General features: G+C 37.8%; 1 protein-coding gene and 1 long non-coding RNA gene across 3 annotated transcripts in view; one reads left to right on the top strand and one right to left on the bottom strand.

The window, feature by feature from the left end:
- Positions 1-1,428: 1,428 nt before the first annotated feature.
- LOC125381533 lies at positions 1,429-5,773 on the top strand. The gene is made up of 2 exons (XR_007221860.1): positions 1,429-1,839; positions 1,890-5,773. It is a non-coding gene; the product is annotated as an uncharacterized LOC125381533 (long non-coding RNA).
- A 599-nt stretch (positions 5,774-6,372) lies between these two features.
- The window catches only part of LOC124125633 (nicastrin-like), a 47,155-nt gene continuing 38,062 nt past the window's right edge, over positions 6,373-15,465 (bottom strand). For both annotated transcript variants that reach the window (XM_048398371.1, XM_048398370.1), the window contains one exon: positions 6,373-12,072. Coding sequence is in view for 1 of the 2 variants with exons in the window: in XM_048398370.1 (XP_048254327.1) it covers positions 11,950-12,072 (123 nt within the window). In the remaining variant the exon portion in view is untranslated. The remainder of the gene's footprint in view (positions 12,073-15,465) is intronic.

Here is a 15,465-nt window from a genome sequence, read left to right as displayed (position 1 = left end):
CTGTTAAAAGTGGCATTAAACCCAACTCACTCACTCACTCAACCCAAATGGAAAAAGTGGTAGTCCACAAGGAACTATCACTAGTCCTTCCTGAATTTGATTAGTCTGGAACTAATGGTTGATTTGGAGCTCTGCTAGGATGTAATATCACTGAATGAGGGTTGTCAGCTTTTGTGTGTGGCTACAGGGTTGAGCCTAGGGAATCAAAATTCTGGAGTCTATTTTTGTGAATTCTACAACCAAATTTTGATAATTATATATAGTTATACCAAGGTTCCGTCCGTCAGTCCGAAAACTTTGTCCGCATGATTTCACTTAAACTATTCAGTGGATTCATCTCAAACTTAGTACATATAATATGTGTCATATGGAGGGGTGCAGTCAAAAGAATTTTTTTTATATAATAATTTTACTATTTTTTTATGAATTTTTCAAACCCTAACACGTGCATGCATGTCGCTATATAAGTGCAATAATCTTGGACGCGACGTTAAACCCCATTTCACCTCACCTCAAACCCTAACGTCCGTCCGAAAACTTTGTCCGCGTGATTTCTCTTAAACTATTCAGTGGATTCATCTCAAACTTACTACATATAATCTGTGTCATATGGAGGGGTACAGTCAAAAGAAAAAAATTGTTTTTATTAATTTTCCATTTTTTAATGAATTTTTCAAACCCTAACCCTATCCTAGCTATTTAGTTTGAAACTACTGACACACTAGGCGGGTCGGGGGTATAAGTCAGCCACGCTCACTTTTGCCCTTGTTCTGTGAGCATTTAAGCTTAGTTTTCGTGAATTTCATAGTTTCGCATCTATTTGACACTTCACTTCACTTCAATAAATGTCCTACTCGTTAAAAACAGCTTTTTATTCACGTGTTAAAATTATGCAGTGTATTTGACGAACTCTGTGGCAGATAAATGCAAAATTCTTCACAAGTTCTGCTAAAAGATAGATTTTCTGCAAGATAGGCATATTTCCTTCTGACTGGTCATTTCAGCAAAATATTCTGTGACCACGGAATCACGGAATACGGCAGGAACTGATATAATGCTGATGATGCTCCTTTAAAAGTTTGTAATAAATGTTCACACAGTGTTACATATTAAGAATGAAGGGCAAGGGGACCTTTGCCCTAATGATTAAAAGTTTAAGATTTAGGAGATTCACCAGAGTCACCAGATTCAAATACAGGAGTGAACCTCAAGAACCCTAGGACCCCTTAAGTATATTCTATTCAAGATCCCACTATCAGTAAAACTGCTTGCAATAAATCGTTTTATTTCTTCTCACTTTTTTTCCATTTGAAAAACCAACCACAGTTCTTTTGACTTGTGATGATCTGTTGCAGAGCCCCATGTTCTGCTGTTCCGACGACCTCTGCCTGCAAGTCAGCAGCATGTGAATCATGGGTGAAATAGACACACACCCACCCACCCCACCCGCTCTCAGATTGTGGTTGTGACATTTCTGCATAGAGATCCCAGTGACTCAGTCCAAGGCACTGACCAGATGGACCATCGTGTATCACAGTGCCATACGTGTTCACAGGCTTGTGGGAACCATCAACCAGCTTTTGTTACATTAATATAATGGAGATTTTATCAACTTTTGTTTGTCTATATATCATCAATGTAAATACATGTTCAGTTGCTATTGTGAATGGCTGCTTAATTCCTACAACAATCTCATTAACGCCAGATCTTTCACTCTGATTTGATAGCCCTCTCCATAAAGATCTGACGAACACTGCATAGCAGGTGTTATCAGGTCACTGCATGGCAGGTATTATCAGGTCACTGCATGGCAGGTATTATCAGGTCACTGCATGGCAGGTATTATCAGGTCACTGCATGGCAGGTATTATCAGGTCACTGCATGGCAGGTATTATCATGTGAACTTTCTGATCAGCCAATCATCGTGGAGGATTAATTGTCCGTACAAGTCAGCAAAGTATAACAAGCAGCATATCTGATTTCTGTATACTGAAAAATGAACAGGCAGCTCCGAATGGGAATAATAGTGGTTGCACAATGTTGTGGATAATTAACACCCTGTCCTTTCTTACAGTCAGTGACCTCAGAATTTCCCCAGGTGTGCTTTCATTTCTCCTACAACAAACTGTAGTAAAACTGACCCCTTAAGTGATCCTCCAGTTTGACAAAGCTGAGTTGTTTTAGAAAGCTGACATCGGAGTAGCCCAAAAGCACACAAATCCTTCACTTTCAAATTTTTCTCATTGTCAGATTCTGACAGAGAAAGGTATCAACTTGAGGGGTATCAAATAGGTGTAAAAGATCTGATTTTAATTGAGATTGTTTTTATCGACATGTTGCCAACACCATGGGCGCACAAGGTGAGATTTGTTCCCCAGTAGCCTGTGGTCGGGCTCAGTGACTGGGTTGATGTTGTGTCATTGTACCCTGACAGATCTGGACATTACTTGTAATACTACAGGTTTGTCTTGGCAATATTATCTTAAAGGTTGCCATGCTGGAATATTGCTGACTGCAGCATTAAACAACAAACAAATGATTGCAGACATGCAGTTAAATTCAAGTATCTACTAATGCCGTGGCACTAGATTTTTAAGGTTCTAGTATTTTGCAATTCAATTTCTCTACTTTTTGAGTACGACTTGAGTTTATGGCGACTCCATCATGGTGAAGCTGTTGCTCAAGCATGTCTCTGTGTCGCTTTATGTCTCTTGTAATCTCATATTGCTGTAGTAATTACTGTAGTACAATCATACCCCTTGTACTCTAGTTTACTATCATTTTATTAATCTATTTAAAATCAGATTTTTTACCTCTGAGGGAGGTGTCTAATTTGTACAAAAGATCTGATTTTAATGAGATCGTCCTTTTACAGAAGTGATAGTGTATCACCCACATTTGTTTAGTGTCATGTATATTATATACTTAGACTTCCTAATAAGGCAATTAAAATGCATGAATTGAATGTTAAGTTGAATTCATCTCACTTTGTTTTCACTTGTAAGGCTATTATTCTGTAATATTTCAAAATCCTAAAGAATCTGAGTCCAGTATTATGATTATGGCAAATGTTTTCATCATATGCATGGTAAGGGTTGGCCAAATTTGGTCTTACACTTCTAGCTGTAAATCTGCTTGGGGATTTTGTTCTCATTTAGAGAGAACTACATTTTAACTCACCTGACTTAAGCCACTGGAACGATGAAACTAAAACTTCACATTCTTGTTCCCACCAATGATGACACCCCAGTTTGTTCAAAATGTTCAAAGTCTCCAAGGCAGCCATATTGAAAAAAACCCTTTATGGCCATTTCTTACAAAATTACTGAAATTTGGTACATGTTTAGTTTGTAGTGGGTCTCAGCATACATAATGTGTGCTGTTTTTTGTGATGTTTTAAATTTTGACCTTGATTTGACCTTGGTACTTCAAACATACTGAAAGCTGAAACTTCCTATGGTCTGAAATTTGGTATGTGTGTAGTTGGTAGTGGGCTCAACACATGTGTTCCATCTTACGCTAAATCTTATTTTGATCTTGGTTTGACCTTTGCACTTTTAAAATATGCCCTTCATACATTATCTCAAAATGCATTTTCTCACACTGTAACCATTACATGCTTGTTCCCACCATTGATTCACCACTGAAGTTGTTCAACAGGCTCTAGTCTGAATTTCAATATGGCCACCACAACAGTTATATTGGAAAAAAAAGTATTGATGGCCACTGCTCAGCAATTTCTGCCCCAAATATAATGTAATGCTCTGAAATTATCTCAAAATGCATTTTCTCTGTAAACATCTGTGACATTGCCAGACTGAGGAAGCTGAACTCTGGTATGTATGGTTCCCCTCATGACATTATATCGTTTTCAATCATTAAGATTTAAATGTTTTTTTGGTGAAACAGTTCTGTGGCATTAGAAAATTATTATCCTTGAAAGGTTTATGAGGCTCGGAGATGAAACTTTTGTGTATTGTAACAATGTTCTACAATAGTACATTTATTCTTGCAGACTTAGAAAAATAGTGACTTGTTAGTTACTTGTTCACACTTTTGTCTTCAGTATTGATGCAGAAAGTACTTAAGTAGCAATACTGGCAGCAACTGTTCTTAAATGGCAGTCTGTTGTCATGTTAGACTGTGGACTACTTATTCAGGTGAGCTACTGTGCTACATACTACTGTTTGGACATCTGACACAGTATATGAAACTTAGAATATGTATAAAATTTAAATACAAATACATGAATGTAATATGATTGTTCTGGATGAAAAGGCATTTTACAGTTGAACAGTGATTTTTATTTTGACTAGCGTACATACCGGTATACTAATGTGGATGTGTGTCTTATGTTGATTGCATTATAGTCTGAAATGAGCTGGCTGTTCCACAATCTGTCTGTGTAGTTACTAGCTGGCTTAGTTATCTGTAGAAATATGTCTTGGCATAAACACTCACAGAACATCTTACGAGTATGAAGCCTTCTTTGTTTTAGTAGTTGGTTCACAAAAGATTGGCCCAAAATTCAGTGTAGGTAGGGGAAAATAATTGACAAAATACCCTCCCTAATAAAGAACAAGATTAAACTTGGCAGAACATTGAGTTTATGGTTTGACACTAGTTTCAGCAGTTTCCGTCCTGTTGGTACACCAGGGAACATCAATCAGTGTGTCCATCAGGGTATTCATACAGGATACTCACAGGTAGTTAAAGGAGGCATCAGTTTCTAAATGGGTGGTATTCGTTGTGCAAACAGCTGTAACTTACATTAGTTTCATGTTCCTGGGACAACACATTTAATTGTGAATTTTGACCCATTCAAAACATTTAAAAAATAATTTCAAATTTTTCTAACTTCAATTAATTTGCTGGTTTTGTGAACCAACTAATGAAAAATTAGAATGCCTAAAAATAAGACTGTCAGTTCACAGGCACTGAGAAATCTGTGACAAGCACCTGAAGGCGGATGCCTCTTGGTTTCCTGTGTGTCTACGGCATCAGATTTAGCCTGATACCCCATCTTTAGTGGGTTGTGTACTTTCCAAAAGAAGCAATTCAAGTGTATAGAAACCCGAGATCCTCCTCCAGTTTATTTCACAAATGGGCATAATTCCACACACATAATGTCTGTAAATACTTTGAACTACATTTTGTTGTTCAACCAGTAAAAGTCTGTGCCAAAAATGTCAAATGTTCAAACATGTCTATGGACATCACATTCAGAAGGTTTTAGTACCAATCTATAGGCTAAACCAGAGCTTACCAGACCGAACATGGTTTTACTAGATTTGGGCATTAGGGTAGTGGCTGAAGTCACAGTTAGTACTACTACAATTAATGACATCTTTCTGATTGACTAAGAAGACTAAGGAAGTATTTCCCTTGTCACTATGTCTTCACGATAGGTCAGCCCAAACATTGGTTGGCTTTGTATTTTTGATCAACAAATAAAATTAAGAAGCCATGTTAAGCAATAAGTTTTCTTTGTGCCAGGCTAAAATGGTTTTTTGAATATAAATAATTAATTATGTACAAGGTAAGCAATTTCCAAGGTAACTGTAGAGCTTTGAGTTTGATGTTATTTATTTTTATGTGACAACTATGTGTACAGCAGGGAGGTGTTGTGTGTGTGTGACCAGTACGAACACACCATGTTGGACACGCCGGGTCCATAGACCACAAGAAACTCAGTTTCTTAGTCATCTTTGTTATGTGTTACTTTTACACTGTTGTAACTGTACCTACTGCAATTAAATGTTCACCATCGTCCCCATGTCTTGTCTCATTGTGGCAGTGCACAGATAGCAAATGCTCAATTTGCTGTAAGAACGTAGCACTGTGAGCTGTTTTAGGACGGCTGATGTCTGGAGTGAGTGAGTGAGTTGGGTTTGAAGTGGCTTTGAACAGTATTTCAGTTAATCAGTGTCAGTCATGGACACTGATTAACTGAAATACTGTTCAAAGCCACTCTGTCCGCTCAATGTGGGAGGAAAGCCTGAAGTGATTTAGTGGAAACCTAAGGGATGCAATGCAGCACTACACAGGGAATAGCAGCACGCCTTGAACGACTGGGCCTGCCGATGTGTGTACTTATTCCAGTACACAATGTTTTAATTTGGTATCAAGCTGAATGTGCTGCACTTATCAGTTCAATAAATAATTCTGATGTGAATTTGTGAACAGTAACACATGTAACTGTAGCAACACAAACATACTGTCACTCTGCTTTTAGCATTATCATGAACAGCCTTCAAGTCTGGTGAAGCCATGTGGGTGTGCCGAGTGAGTGCTGTAGCGACAAGGCTGGCAGCAGGCTCTCCATCACATCTTGTAGACCCTGTCCTTTCCATCAAAGACCATAACTCAAGGACAATGTGATATTTTATTTACATGAGAATTTTTTTGTTCCATAAAATGTGATATTTACACATGATCACGTACAAAATAGACATAAGGTATACATAATGAGAAACTAATTTACATAACATGAAACTGTTTGAAATTTAAGCATGGAAGCCATAACCGTATGTGTAGAAACAGTTACAGATGTTTAAAGATTCGAAATAAGTAGATCCCTAATTTCAAGTACCATTACTATAGCAGATATACAAACCATTACGCTTTTGGCATAATAATTAGACTTAGGGTCTATAATAACACTTGTCCTCAAATATTGATTTTTGAAATTTTGTCAACAAATTAATTACATGCTTAAAATATCACGGAGAGCAAATTGTTAATGCACCAGTCATGTGAAGCAATCCAGAGGGAACTAATTGCATTTACACTCAAACTAAAAACAACTCATTGTATTTCTGCAATACAGTTATTAAATAACAGCTTGAAATAAATGTTTCATAAGTAAATGTAATTTTTAATTACCAAAGAGTTTTCAAATAGTGATGCTGTCACATGGGGCTATATTAGTAGCATCTATGCATGTACAAATGTTTCAAGTACATCCAGGCCTAACGATAAGGTCGAAACGAAAACCTGCATAATGGTACTATTAACAATACTCTTTTTCTCATTAAATTACTCTTTTTTAACCCCAAGCTTCAATCTTGGTCAGCATCTCTCTGATAAGAACCCCAGCACCATGAAGCTGTCACTCTGCTTCCACTGAAACATCGCCATCTAAATTAGTTCCTTTGAACCTGATTAAAGAAAAATACTTTTCTTTTCTTTTCATTTGAAAAAAATCAACCAAGAAAGATTCTTAGACTAGTCATTAGTGTAATAATCATAAATACAATGAAAATTCTACTACTTCATATATTCGATAAATAAGCTGAATAGCAAAACACATTCTGGTAATTGAAAACATAACTTTAAACAAAGCCTGACATAAAATTACTACAATACAAACCAATACATAATAACACAACAAAACCAATACATATACACTGTCATTTAACAATGAGAGACATTCAGTTAAACTCTTTTCTTAAATCCATGGCAACACAAATAGTATGAAGACGATCCAGTGACTTGTCATGACAAAATGGATTTCAACAATGATTCATACACTTTAATGGCAAAAAATATATACATATGTGAGATGTTTAATTTAAAGATGTAATGACATAGCTGAATGCTGGAATGTACAAGAACATGGTTCAACCATTCTCCACTCAACACTCACTTGTCACTTGACAATGATTCACTCAAATATAATTTGCAGCCAAGCAAACAAAATAATTTTGATCAGGCATATTTTATTATATTGTTTATGAGATAAGGTATTTTAGAATGTTTCCATTCTGTGATAAAATGTACAACCTACATGTCCACACACCAGACAAGACAATACAAATTGGTGACAATGGATTCTCTACAGCTGTTCTGGCATTAACCAGGAAAGAAATTCAATCATGATGCATGTTTTACTTTCTTATTGCCCATGACAATATAATCATTTTAACAAAATACTTATTTCTGATCTCATAGCCACAAGGTGTTAGCAGACAATATTAAAATCACGCACCAAAAATGTTTTTAAATAGATCACTAAACCTTGGCACATTTATGAGTATTATAATAAAATAAAATACAGTAAGAGAAATGATCAAAGAAATCTGTGTATGCAACTAAAAGATGAAAATAAAATTATGTATGAAAGTTTGAAAACAATAAGCTGCAGTTTCCATGAAATATATTTACAAGTTCCATCACGTGACAAACACACCGCCATACTAGTGGTACATAATGTTTGTTTGTTGTTTAACGCCGCATTCAGCAATATTTCAGCTATATGACGATGGTCTGTAAATAATCGAGTCTGGACCAGTGATTAATGTCATGAGCATCGATCCATGCAATTGAAATAAGATGACATGCATCAACCAAGTCAGTGAGTCTGACCACCCGATCCTGTTAGTCGCCTCTTAAGACAAGCATGGGTTGCTGAAGACCTGTTCTACCCGTATCTTCACGGGTCTCGTACACAATGAGTAAACCTCATGCACACTTTATGAAAAATATTTTTCTTCCCACGATTGTCAATGAAATAAAAAGTAAGATTGTGTGATAAAAATACAAGCCTGACGACTTCATCGGACACAGACAATGCGCTGTTATTTAATATACTTAGGTCAACACTTGTTGCTATGACAACACAATCACCAGCATTCAAATGTGTCAACAGAAATCAGTGTTTACAATACAATGTTTTGTGCAAAGAAAAAGAAACATCAAGCTGAAGCAGTTAAGTATTCAATCTGTCCACCTTCACTGACATGTCCTCCACAAGGAGGAACACAGGAGGACATTATACAACACACTATCAACACTTCTAGGAAAGTCCCAACATCCCGATGCTATCATCATTTCTGGAATAAACTATTTCTTGTTTAATCTTGTTGATATATAAACCTTAAACATAACTTGATCAGGAAAATATAGTCTGAATTTTTTATTCTTAACGAAAAGTAACTGAAATCATGTGTACATATAAATCTATTGTATTCTCCATATTAAGCGCCCACGACCAACTTCTAGACCAATCTGTAAAAAGTAATCTTAAGCGCCCCCAAATAAAACTCAAATGATGATCTACATTTTCTTTTGTATATTACACATTGTTTTAACAGAAACAGCAGCAGTAGCAGGGGTATATCACTGGGTCATAACTATTAATATCACAATGTATTTTGTTTCTCCAACAACTAGGATATTTACAGTGTAACCCAACCTTGTCAGCACTCAATACAATTTGATTGACACACATTTCAAGGTGAATGTACAACCAACAGTCACAAAGAGAATGCCACCAGTGTAGTGGTGTGAGGTCCGGCACCGCTCCTTGCATGACTACCACACACTGTAGGTGTCACCGTATTCTACCTCATGCATGTATTGGTCAGCACCATCCTATGTGTCACTATCACAGAGGTGAGCGTGGAGTGCCAATCAACTCGAGCCACATTGGCCATGAAAGCGACATGCTCACACAAGTATGTGACAATTCAAAGCCCTGAACCAAGGCTTGCTCCCGTCTCTTCTGAACGGAATCGTCCAACCTCAGCACGGCACCACGGTGTGGCTATACATAACGTGATACTTGAGCTGCAATACTTCTTTTGCACTGTTTTAGCTTGAAATTGGTCATGTTCAATGTGACCCTACCTGTTAAAGACATTGTTGCTATCAAGCAGTTTGTGTTTTACTTGCAGGACTAGTTAAGTTAGTTTGTTCTGATTTATGCACTCAAGATTTCGCACCTTGTTTCATGATAAGTGGTAACATAACAAAGGCCACACACACATTGGCGAGTCTTCCGAGCTTATTCCTCACTGAGACAAACACAGACTACTACGCAGCAAGTGTACACCAGTATCTATAGATGTAGTCAAGATTATATGTGGCAAGAACATTTTAGAAGTCAAGTAAATTCTTCCACAGGTGATGGTTTGGCAAGATGGCAGTGTCACAACTTCACCTCAGCAGGGAATACATCTTCCTGAGGCAAGAGGCAAGAGGCACTGACTATAAAAGTCCAGTTGCCAGCCTTGCTGATCTAGGCTGGAATTCCTGGGCTCGATTGTAGCGCCACCAGTGGTTATTACGAGTAAATAAGCCTCTTCTATGGACCAATCGGATTCCATCACCATCATTTGTTTCAAACAAAATGGCTGTGCCCAGTCAAGATGATCTGATCGATAATCAAGATCTATATTGAGATAAAACGGATCTTACATTGTGAAGTGCACCAAATCATGCGAGCACCTTGATTAAAAACATGAAAAGGTTTGGGAAATATCTGTCGACCACAAGTTGGCGGTGCACATGCTTTTATAGTCAGTTAACTCTCTTGCCTCGTCACTACAAGCAATCTCTAGTTTACCATCACTATATATGGCAGGCATCCTCAATGTTGACTTGTAGCAAGGGGATGAGGTGAGCTGACGGAATACAGCATCCCTTATCTTCTGTTGGTTGTATCATCACGACAATAAGAAAGTTAAAGTTTTCATCATTGAGTATTTGTGTGCCACTGAATTCCACAGAAGGGTGCAGCCTTTACTTCTCACACCGACTGCCACACTTACACCAACACAGGTGACAACACAGCGACGACTACACCTCTACTTCTAAATGGTCCCCCTACAAGACTGGAATGTTCTAGGAAGATATGGAACTTGAGAAAACTTATTGTCAGTTATCATTAGTCATAGATATTTATTAGAATCAAAAACAGACCATTACCATAAGGCCACACTCTTTTAAGTTTATGTTTCACGGATTTATTCCAGCTTTCCACACAAGGTCAGTCCAATATAAAATAAAATAAATGTCATTTATTCATTTATTTCTATGAATGTCATTCTGATGTGGAGTTAAAACTGCAGCTGGCCTCTTGAATCCCTGATAGTGATGTAGACATGGAATTCATATATAATATTTAATATTGCAGAAGAGGGTCTATATTACTAGTGGGAGACATATGACAATAAACATCTTAATGTTTAATTTATTTCTTAGACCGGCCAATTTTCAGTAGCGGCGGCCGTGAAATGGAAAAATAAAAAATGTGTGGCCAAAAGCATATTTCTGATCTGAATCATAGAAGCCAGACTTTTGAAACAGTCCTAATCTCGGCTAACTGTCTGCTCCTCCTGCCTGGTGCCTGACGGCTGCTGTAGTCCCAGGACTGCCAGATTCCCCAGGGTCACTTCAAGCATGGCAGAGGTCCACAATCACCCAGCACAGAACATCCAACACAGTTGTCAGACCCCGGCCACAGCATGGCTAGCACACTGCACAAGGTAAGCCAGTCTACCAGCTGTGGACCAGCTCGTCATTGGTGAATGCTTGAATGTGTCATCTATTCACATGCAGCTTTCATCTTCTTGGGTAGAGATTTTCTTGGGTTCATGGTCGAAATAACAGAAAAGTAAAAGTGGACAAAACTCTCTTATTAAGAGCTACCCAAACTTTCAGTATACTCAGGAGAGTGAAATAAAACAAAAATAAGAGAATAGAGGGTAAAAAAAGGCACAAAAGTTGTATTTCACTTCTAAATTGAGCTACCTTGGGTTTTTCTTCTAACTACTAAATTTGTTCACTAACTCGAATAATATTAACATATATATATTTAAATTGTTAACTTAGGCCAAACTTATGAATTATCGACAATATTGTGAATAATAATAATGTAATCATACCTCAACATACTAAGCATGCCAAGTGACCTTCAGGGTGACCTTTGAGAATTAAAGCTTCACAGTTCCTCTGAACTTACATCTGATGGCTAGTGAGTTTTACAAAAGGCTTACAGCCTACAACAAATTTGGTTCATAAACTGTTTGAACATCACTGAGTCATAAACATTGTTAAGGAAATATAGATGGCAACATGTGACCTAGGCAATCAAGATGACCTTGACCCATCGTGACAACCTCAGTGGAGAACTAAATTGGGTTGGTGATGACCTTGACCTAGTTTCAATACGTGTAATATCTATTAGATGTTGGGTGTGTGAACAGTATATCCGACTGCTCATTGATAAAGTACACGATGACAAAAGACACCAACATGATCACAACCCCAAGGCTCAAAGTTGTTGTCTGAAACAGAAAATGTTCAAGCAATAAGAAGTATGTTTAAACAGTCTTGCTGGGAAGGACCAGAAAGATGATATGGTTCCAGTACAATCAAGTCACATGCTCAGGATATGATGATAAGAACAGCGTACTGTTTTGTTCACAATCGTTAACACTGTATGACATTCAACATACACCACACTTTAATATTAATCTCTTAGTATATTTTCGTCAGTTAATACAAAACTTAATGAATAATATGTAATAATACTCAGTGCTATCCTATAAATTAATTTCATTTCTTTTCATTGTTATTTCATCAAAGGTGAAGGTCACCCACGTTTTTAAGACGCATCCTATATGTTAAAAAAGCAAACATATATTTTCATGATCAAAATGTTCACAGGTTTTAATGTTTAGACAAACACTGATATGCACAAATTCTGAACAAATTACACACAATAAGAACTCCTCTATTTCGAAAAAAATGAACCATATGTAATATTGGCAAGAAAGAGTATATTTAGGATTATATAAAAGTTTTTTCCGACACACTGCTCTGTAGGCAGAGAGACAGACGTGACAAAGCCAGCTTGTTTGAAAGGCATTATGGAGATGGACCTGATGAGGTGAGTGATGCACAGTCAGGTCATAGGTCAGCAATAGTAGAACACATGTTCTAATCTTACAGTTCACAACCCAAACAACATGGCAAGGTTACTAAAACATAAAGTGTCTGGGTCAATGAGTTCTAAACTGCAAATGTAAGTTGTGTTGTAAGGTTGGCTTAGTTGGAAAAAACTGATTTTGTTTCAATTGCAAGATATTAGACATGTTAACAGTAACACAGAGAAGGCTATGATCTGTCTGTAGTGGCAGTGGGCAATACCAGAAATCAGGAACTTAATGCATCACCAAATTAATGTCAGTAGCCCTACCCTTGAACTGGAACAACTTATCAGCCATTGGAAACACCTAGAGTGTGAGACTAAGAATTCCACAACATTGAATGGGGACAGCAGCTTGTTCTTATCATCATATTTACACAATAACAATAACTACTTCAGGCTGAAGTTACATACTGTCTGATAGTCTCAATTCTAGCTTTGTCAGCCTTACATCTCGTTCATCACCTTTATAAATTGAGTTTGACAGAACATTTCAAGGTAAACTATGCATCAGAGCTTATTAACTACACACACACGTGGCTTATCAGGTCCAATAACGCTAATCCATAACGTACGCTGAGTACGTAACAAGTAGTCCAAGAGACATCACTATCACGAGGCTGGCAATACGTGAAAATGCCCCACTTATCACATGATCTGATATGCATGTTATTTGACAAGATTGGACAAATGTTCTATATAGAAATGTATTTTGTCAATGATCTTCGTCTGAAAAACATAGAAAACAGTTCCTGCATTTGAAATTTCACTCTTGTGAAATATATATTTTATATTCAGAGGCTATGAATGATATTTCATCACTAAATACATAATGAACAACAAGTACTCGAATATACCAATAAACAAAATGTAGGCCATAGGACACGTTAACTGGGACACACAGATGATTCTCCCACACCTTGCTCAAACTACACCAGCTAGAGCTAACTAAAATAAATTCTACAGAACTAAACCCACTCCACCAACTATACAAACTGTGCCTGCCTTGCTGCTAAACAACAGACAACTGTCACAACACAACATCTAAAGCTTCCCAAAGTCTGGAGCAAGTCAGACTGTCAGCGTGAGTTTGCATCAGTCTATTATACTCAGCTTGTTCTTCATCAACACCAAACAAGGACAATGACTTTGGATATTGTCTTCCATTCTGTGTTAAATGTTCAATAAAATTTGAAATTATTGACAAAAGAAACATCTTGTCATGGCCTCCTTGTAACTGATAATCTCATATATATATATATTTTCATCTTAAATTTGTTATGGAAGACGTGATTTATTTAAAAAATATATCTTATGTCCAGAAAAAAAGTAGCCCAGTCTGACTGATCCTGATCAGAGAAAAAACCAGCATGCTGTTAGTAAAAGCAAGAACATGTCTGTAGGTGGTCAAATAACATGCAAAAGATTCACTCGTGGCCATTACAAGAGTGATATATTTTACACTTCATTTCCACGTGACTACTATCTAAGGGAGACAACTGCCACTCATGGCCAACACCACATACAGACTTCAGAATCGTAGAGTGGCTTTGTTGTGGTACATCCTCATTAAGCTGGACTTCCCAGATGTCAATATACAATGACTCCCTTGATACTCATCCCACCCAACAAATATACAATCACTATCTACTACCTGTTGCCAACTACTGAAACGTTTAGCCTTTGCATTCGGGGAGATCCCAAACAAACATATCAATAAAGGGGAAGATACACATATCACTACATCAACCATTAGGATGATGCCACGTTGTTGTTGCACCTATTGGTCATTGTGCCAAATTATAGAGAAATAATACACCAACTATAACATGGTTTAAGTCGGAGAAATAACTTGAATCTTATGCTTCTGGGAGTAGAATCAACTAGCCACTGTGGGGGTCCTTCCTTCTACTTCTGGATACACCAGATTAGAGGGACTTCTCCTTCACAGCCTCTGGAGGTGTAGCTAATGGTAAAATAGTCATATTGAAAGTATGTGTGTCATGCAGACCAAGTAACTATGGGATGATGGAACACCAATGTCTGCCCTCTGTTCCCGGATCTACCACACAACGTACAACACACTGCACACACGTTGTCACAGTACCCTACAAGTTCCCTGATCTACCACACAACGTACAACACACTGCACACACGCTTTGTCACAGTACCCCGCAAGTTCCCTGATCTACCACACAACGTACAACACACTGCACACACGTTGTCACAGTACCCTACAAGTTCCCTGATCTACCACACAACGTACAACACACTGCACACTCGTTGTCACAGTACCCTACAAGTTCCCTGATCTACGACACAACGTACAGCACACTGCACACTCGTTGTCACAGTACCCTACAAGTTCCCGGATCTACCACACAACGTACAACACACTGCACACACATTGTCACAGTACTCTACAAGTTCCCTGATCTACCACACAACGTACAACACACTGCACACACGTTGTCACAGTACCTTACAAGTTCCCTGATCTACCACACAACGTACAACACACTGCACACACATTGTCACAGTACCCTACAAGTTCCCTGATCTACCACACAACGTACAACACACTGCACACACGTTGTCACAGTACCCTGCAAGTTCCCTGATCTACCACACAACGTACAACACACTGCACACACGTTGTCACAGTACCCTACAGGTTCCCTGATCTACCACACAACGTACAACACACTGCACACACGTTGTCACAGTACCCTACAAGTTCCCTGATCTA

This window comes from Haliotis rufescens, unplaced genomic scaffold (assembly GCF_023055435.1).
Source record: "Haliotis rufescens isolate VD_foot unplaced genomic scaffold, xgHalRufe1.0.p SCAF_18, whole genome shotgun sequence".
NCBI classification, from domain to species: Eukaryota; Metazoa; Mollusca; class Gastropoda; order Lepetellida; family Haliotidae; genus Haliotis; species Haliotis rufescens.
Note: the sequence above shows the minus strand (reverse complement) of the source record. Positions and strands in the feature narration are given on the sequence as shown.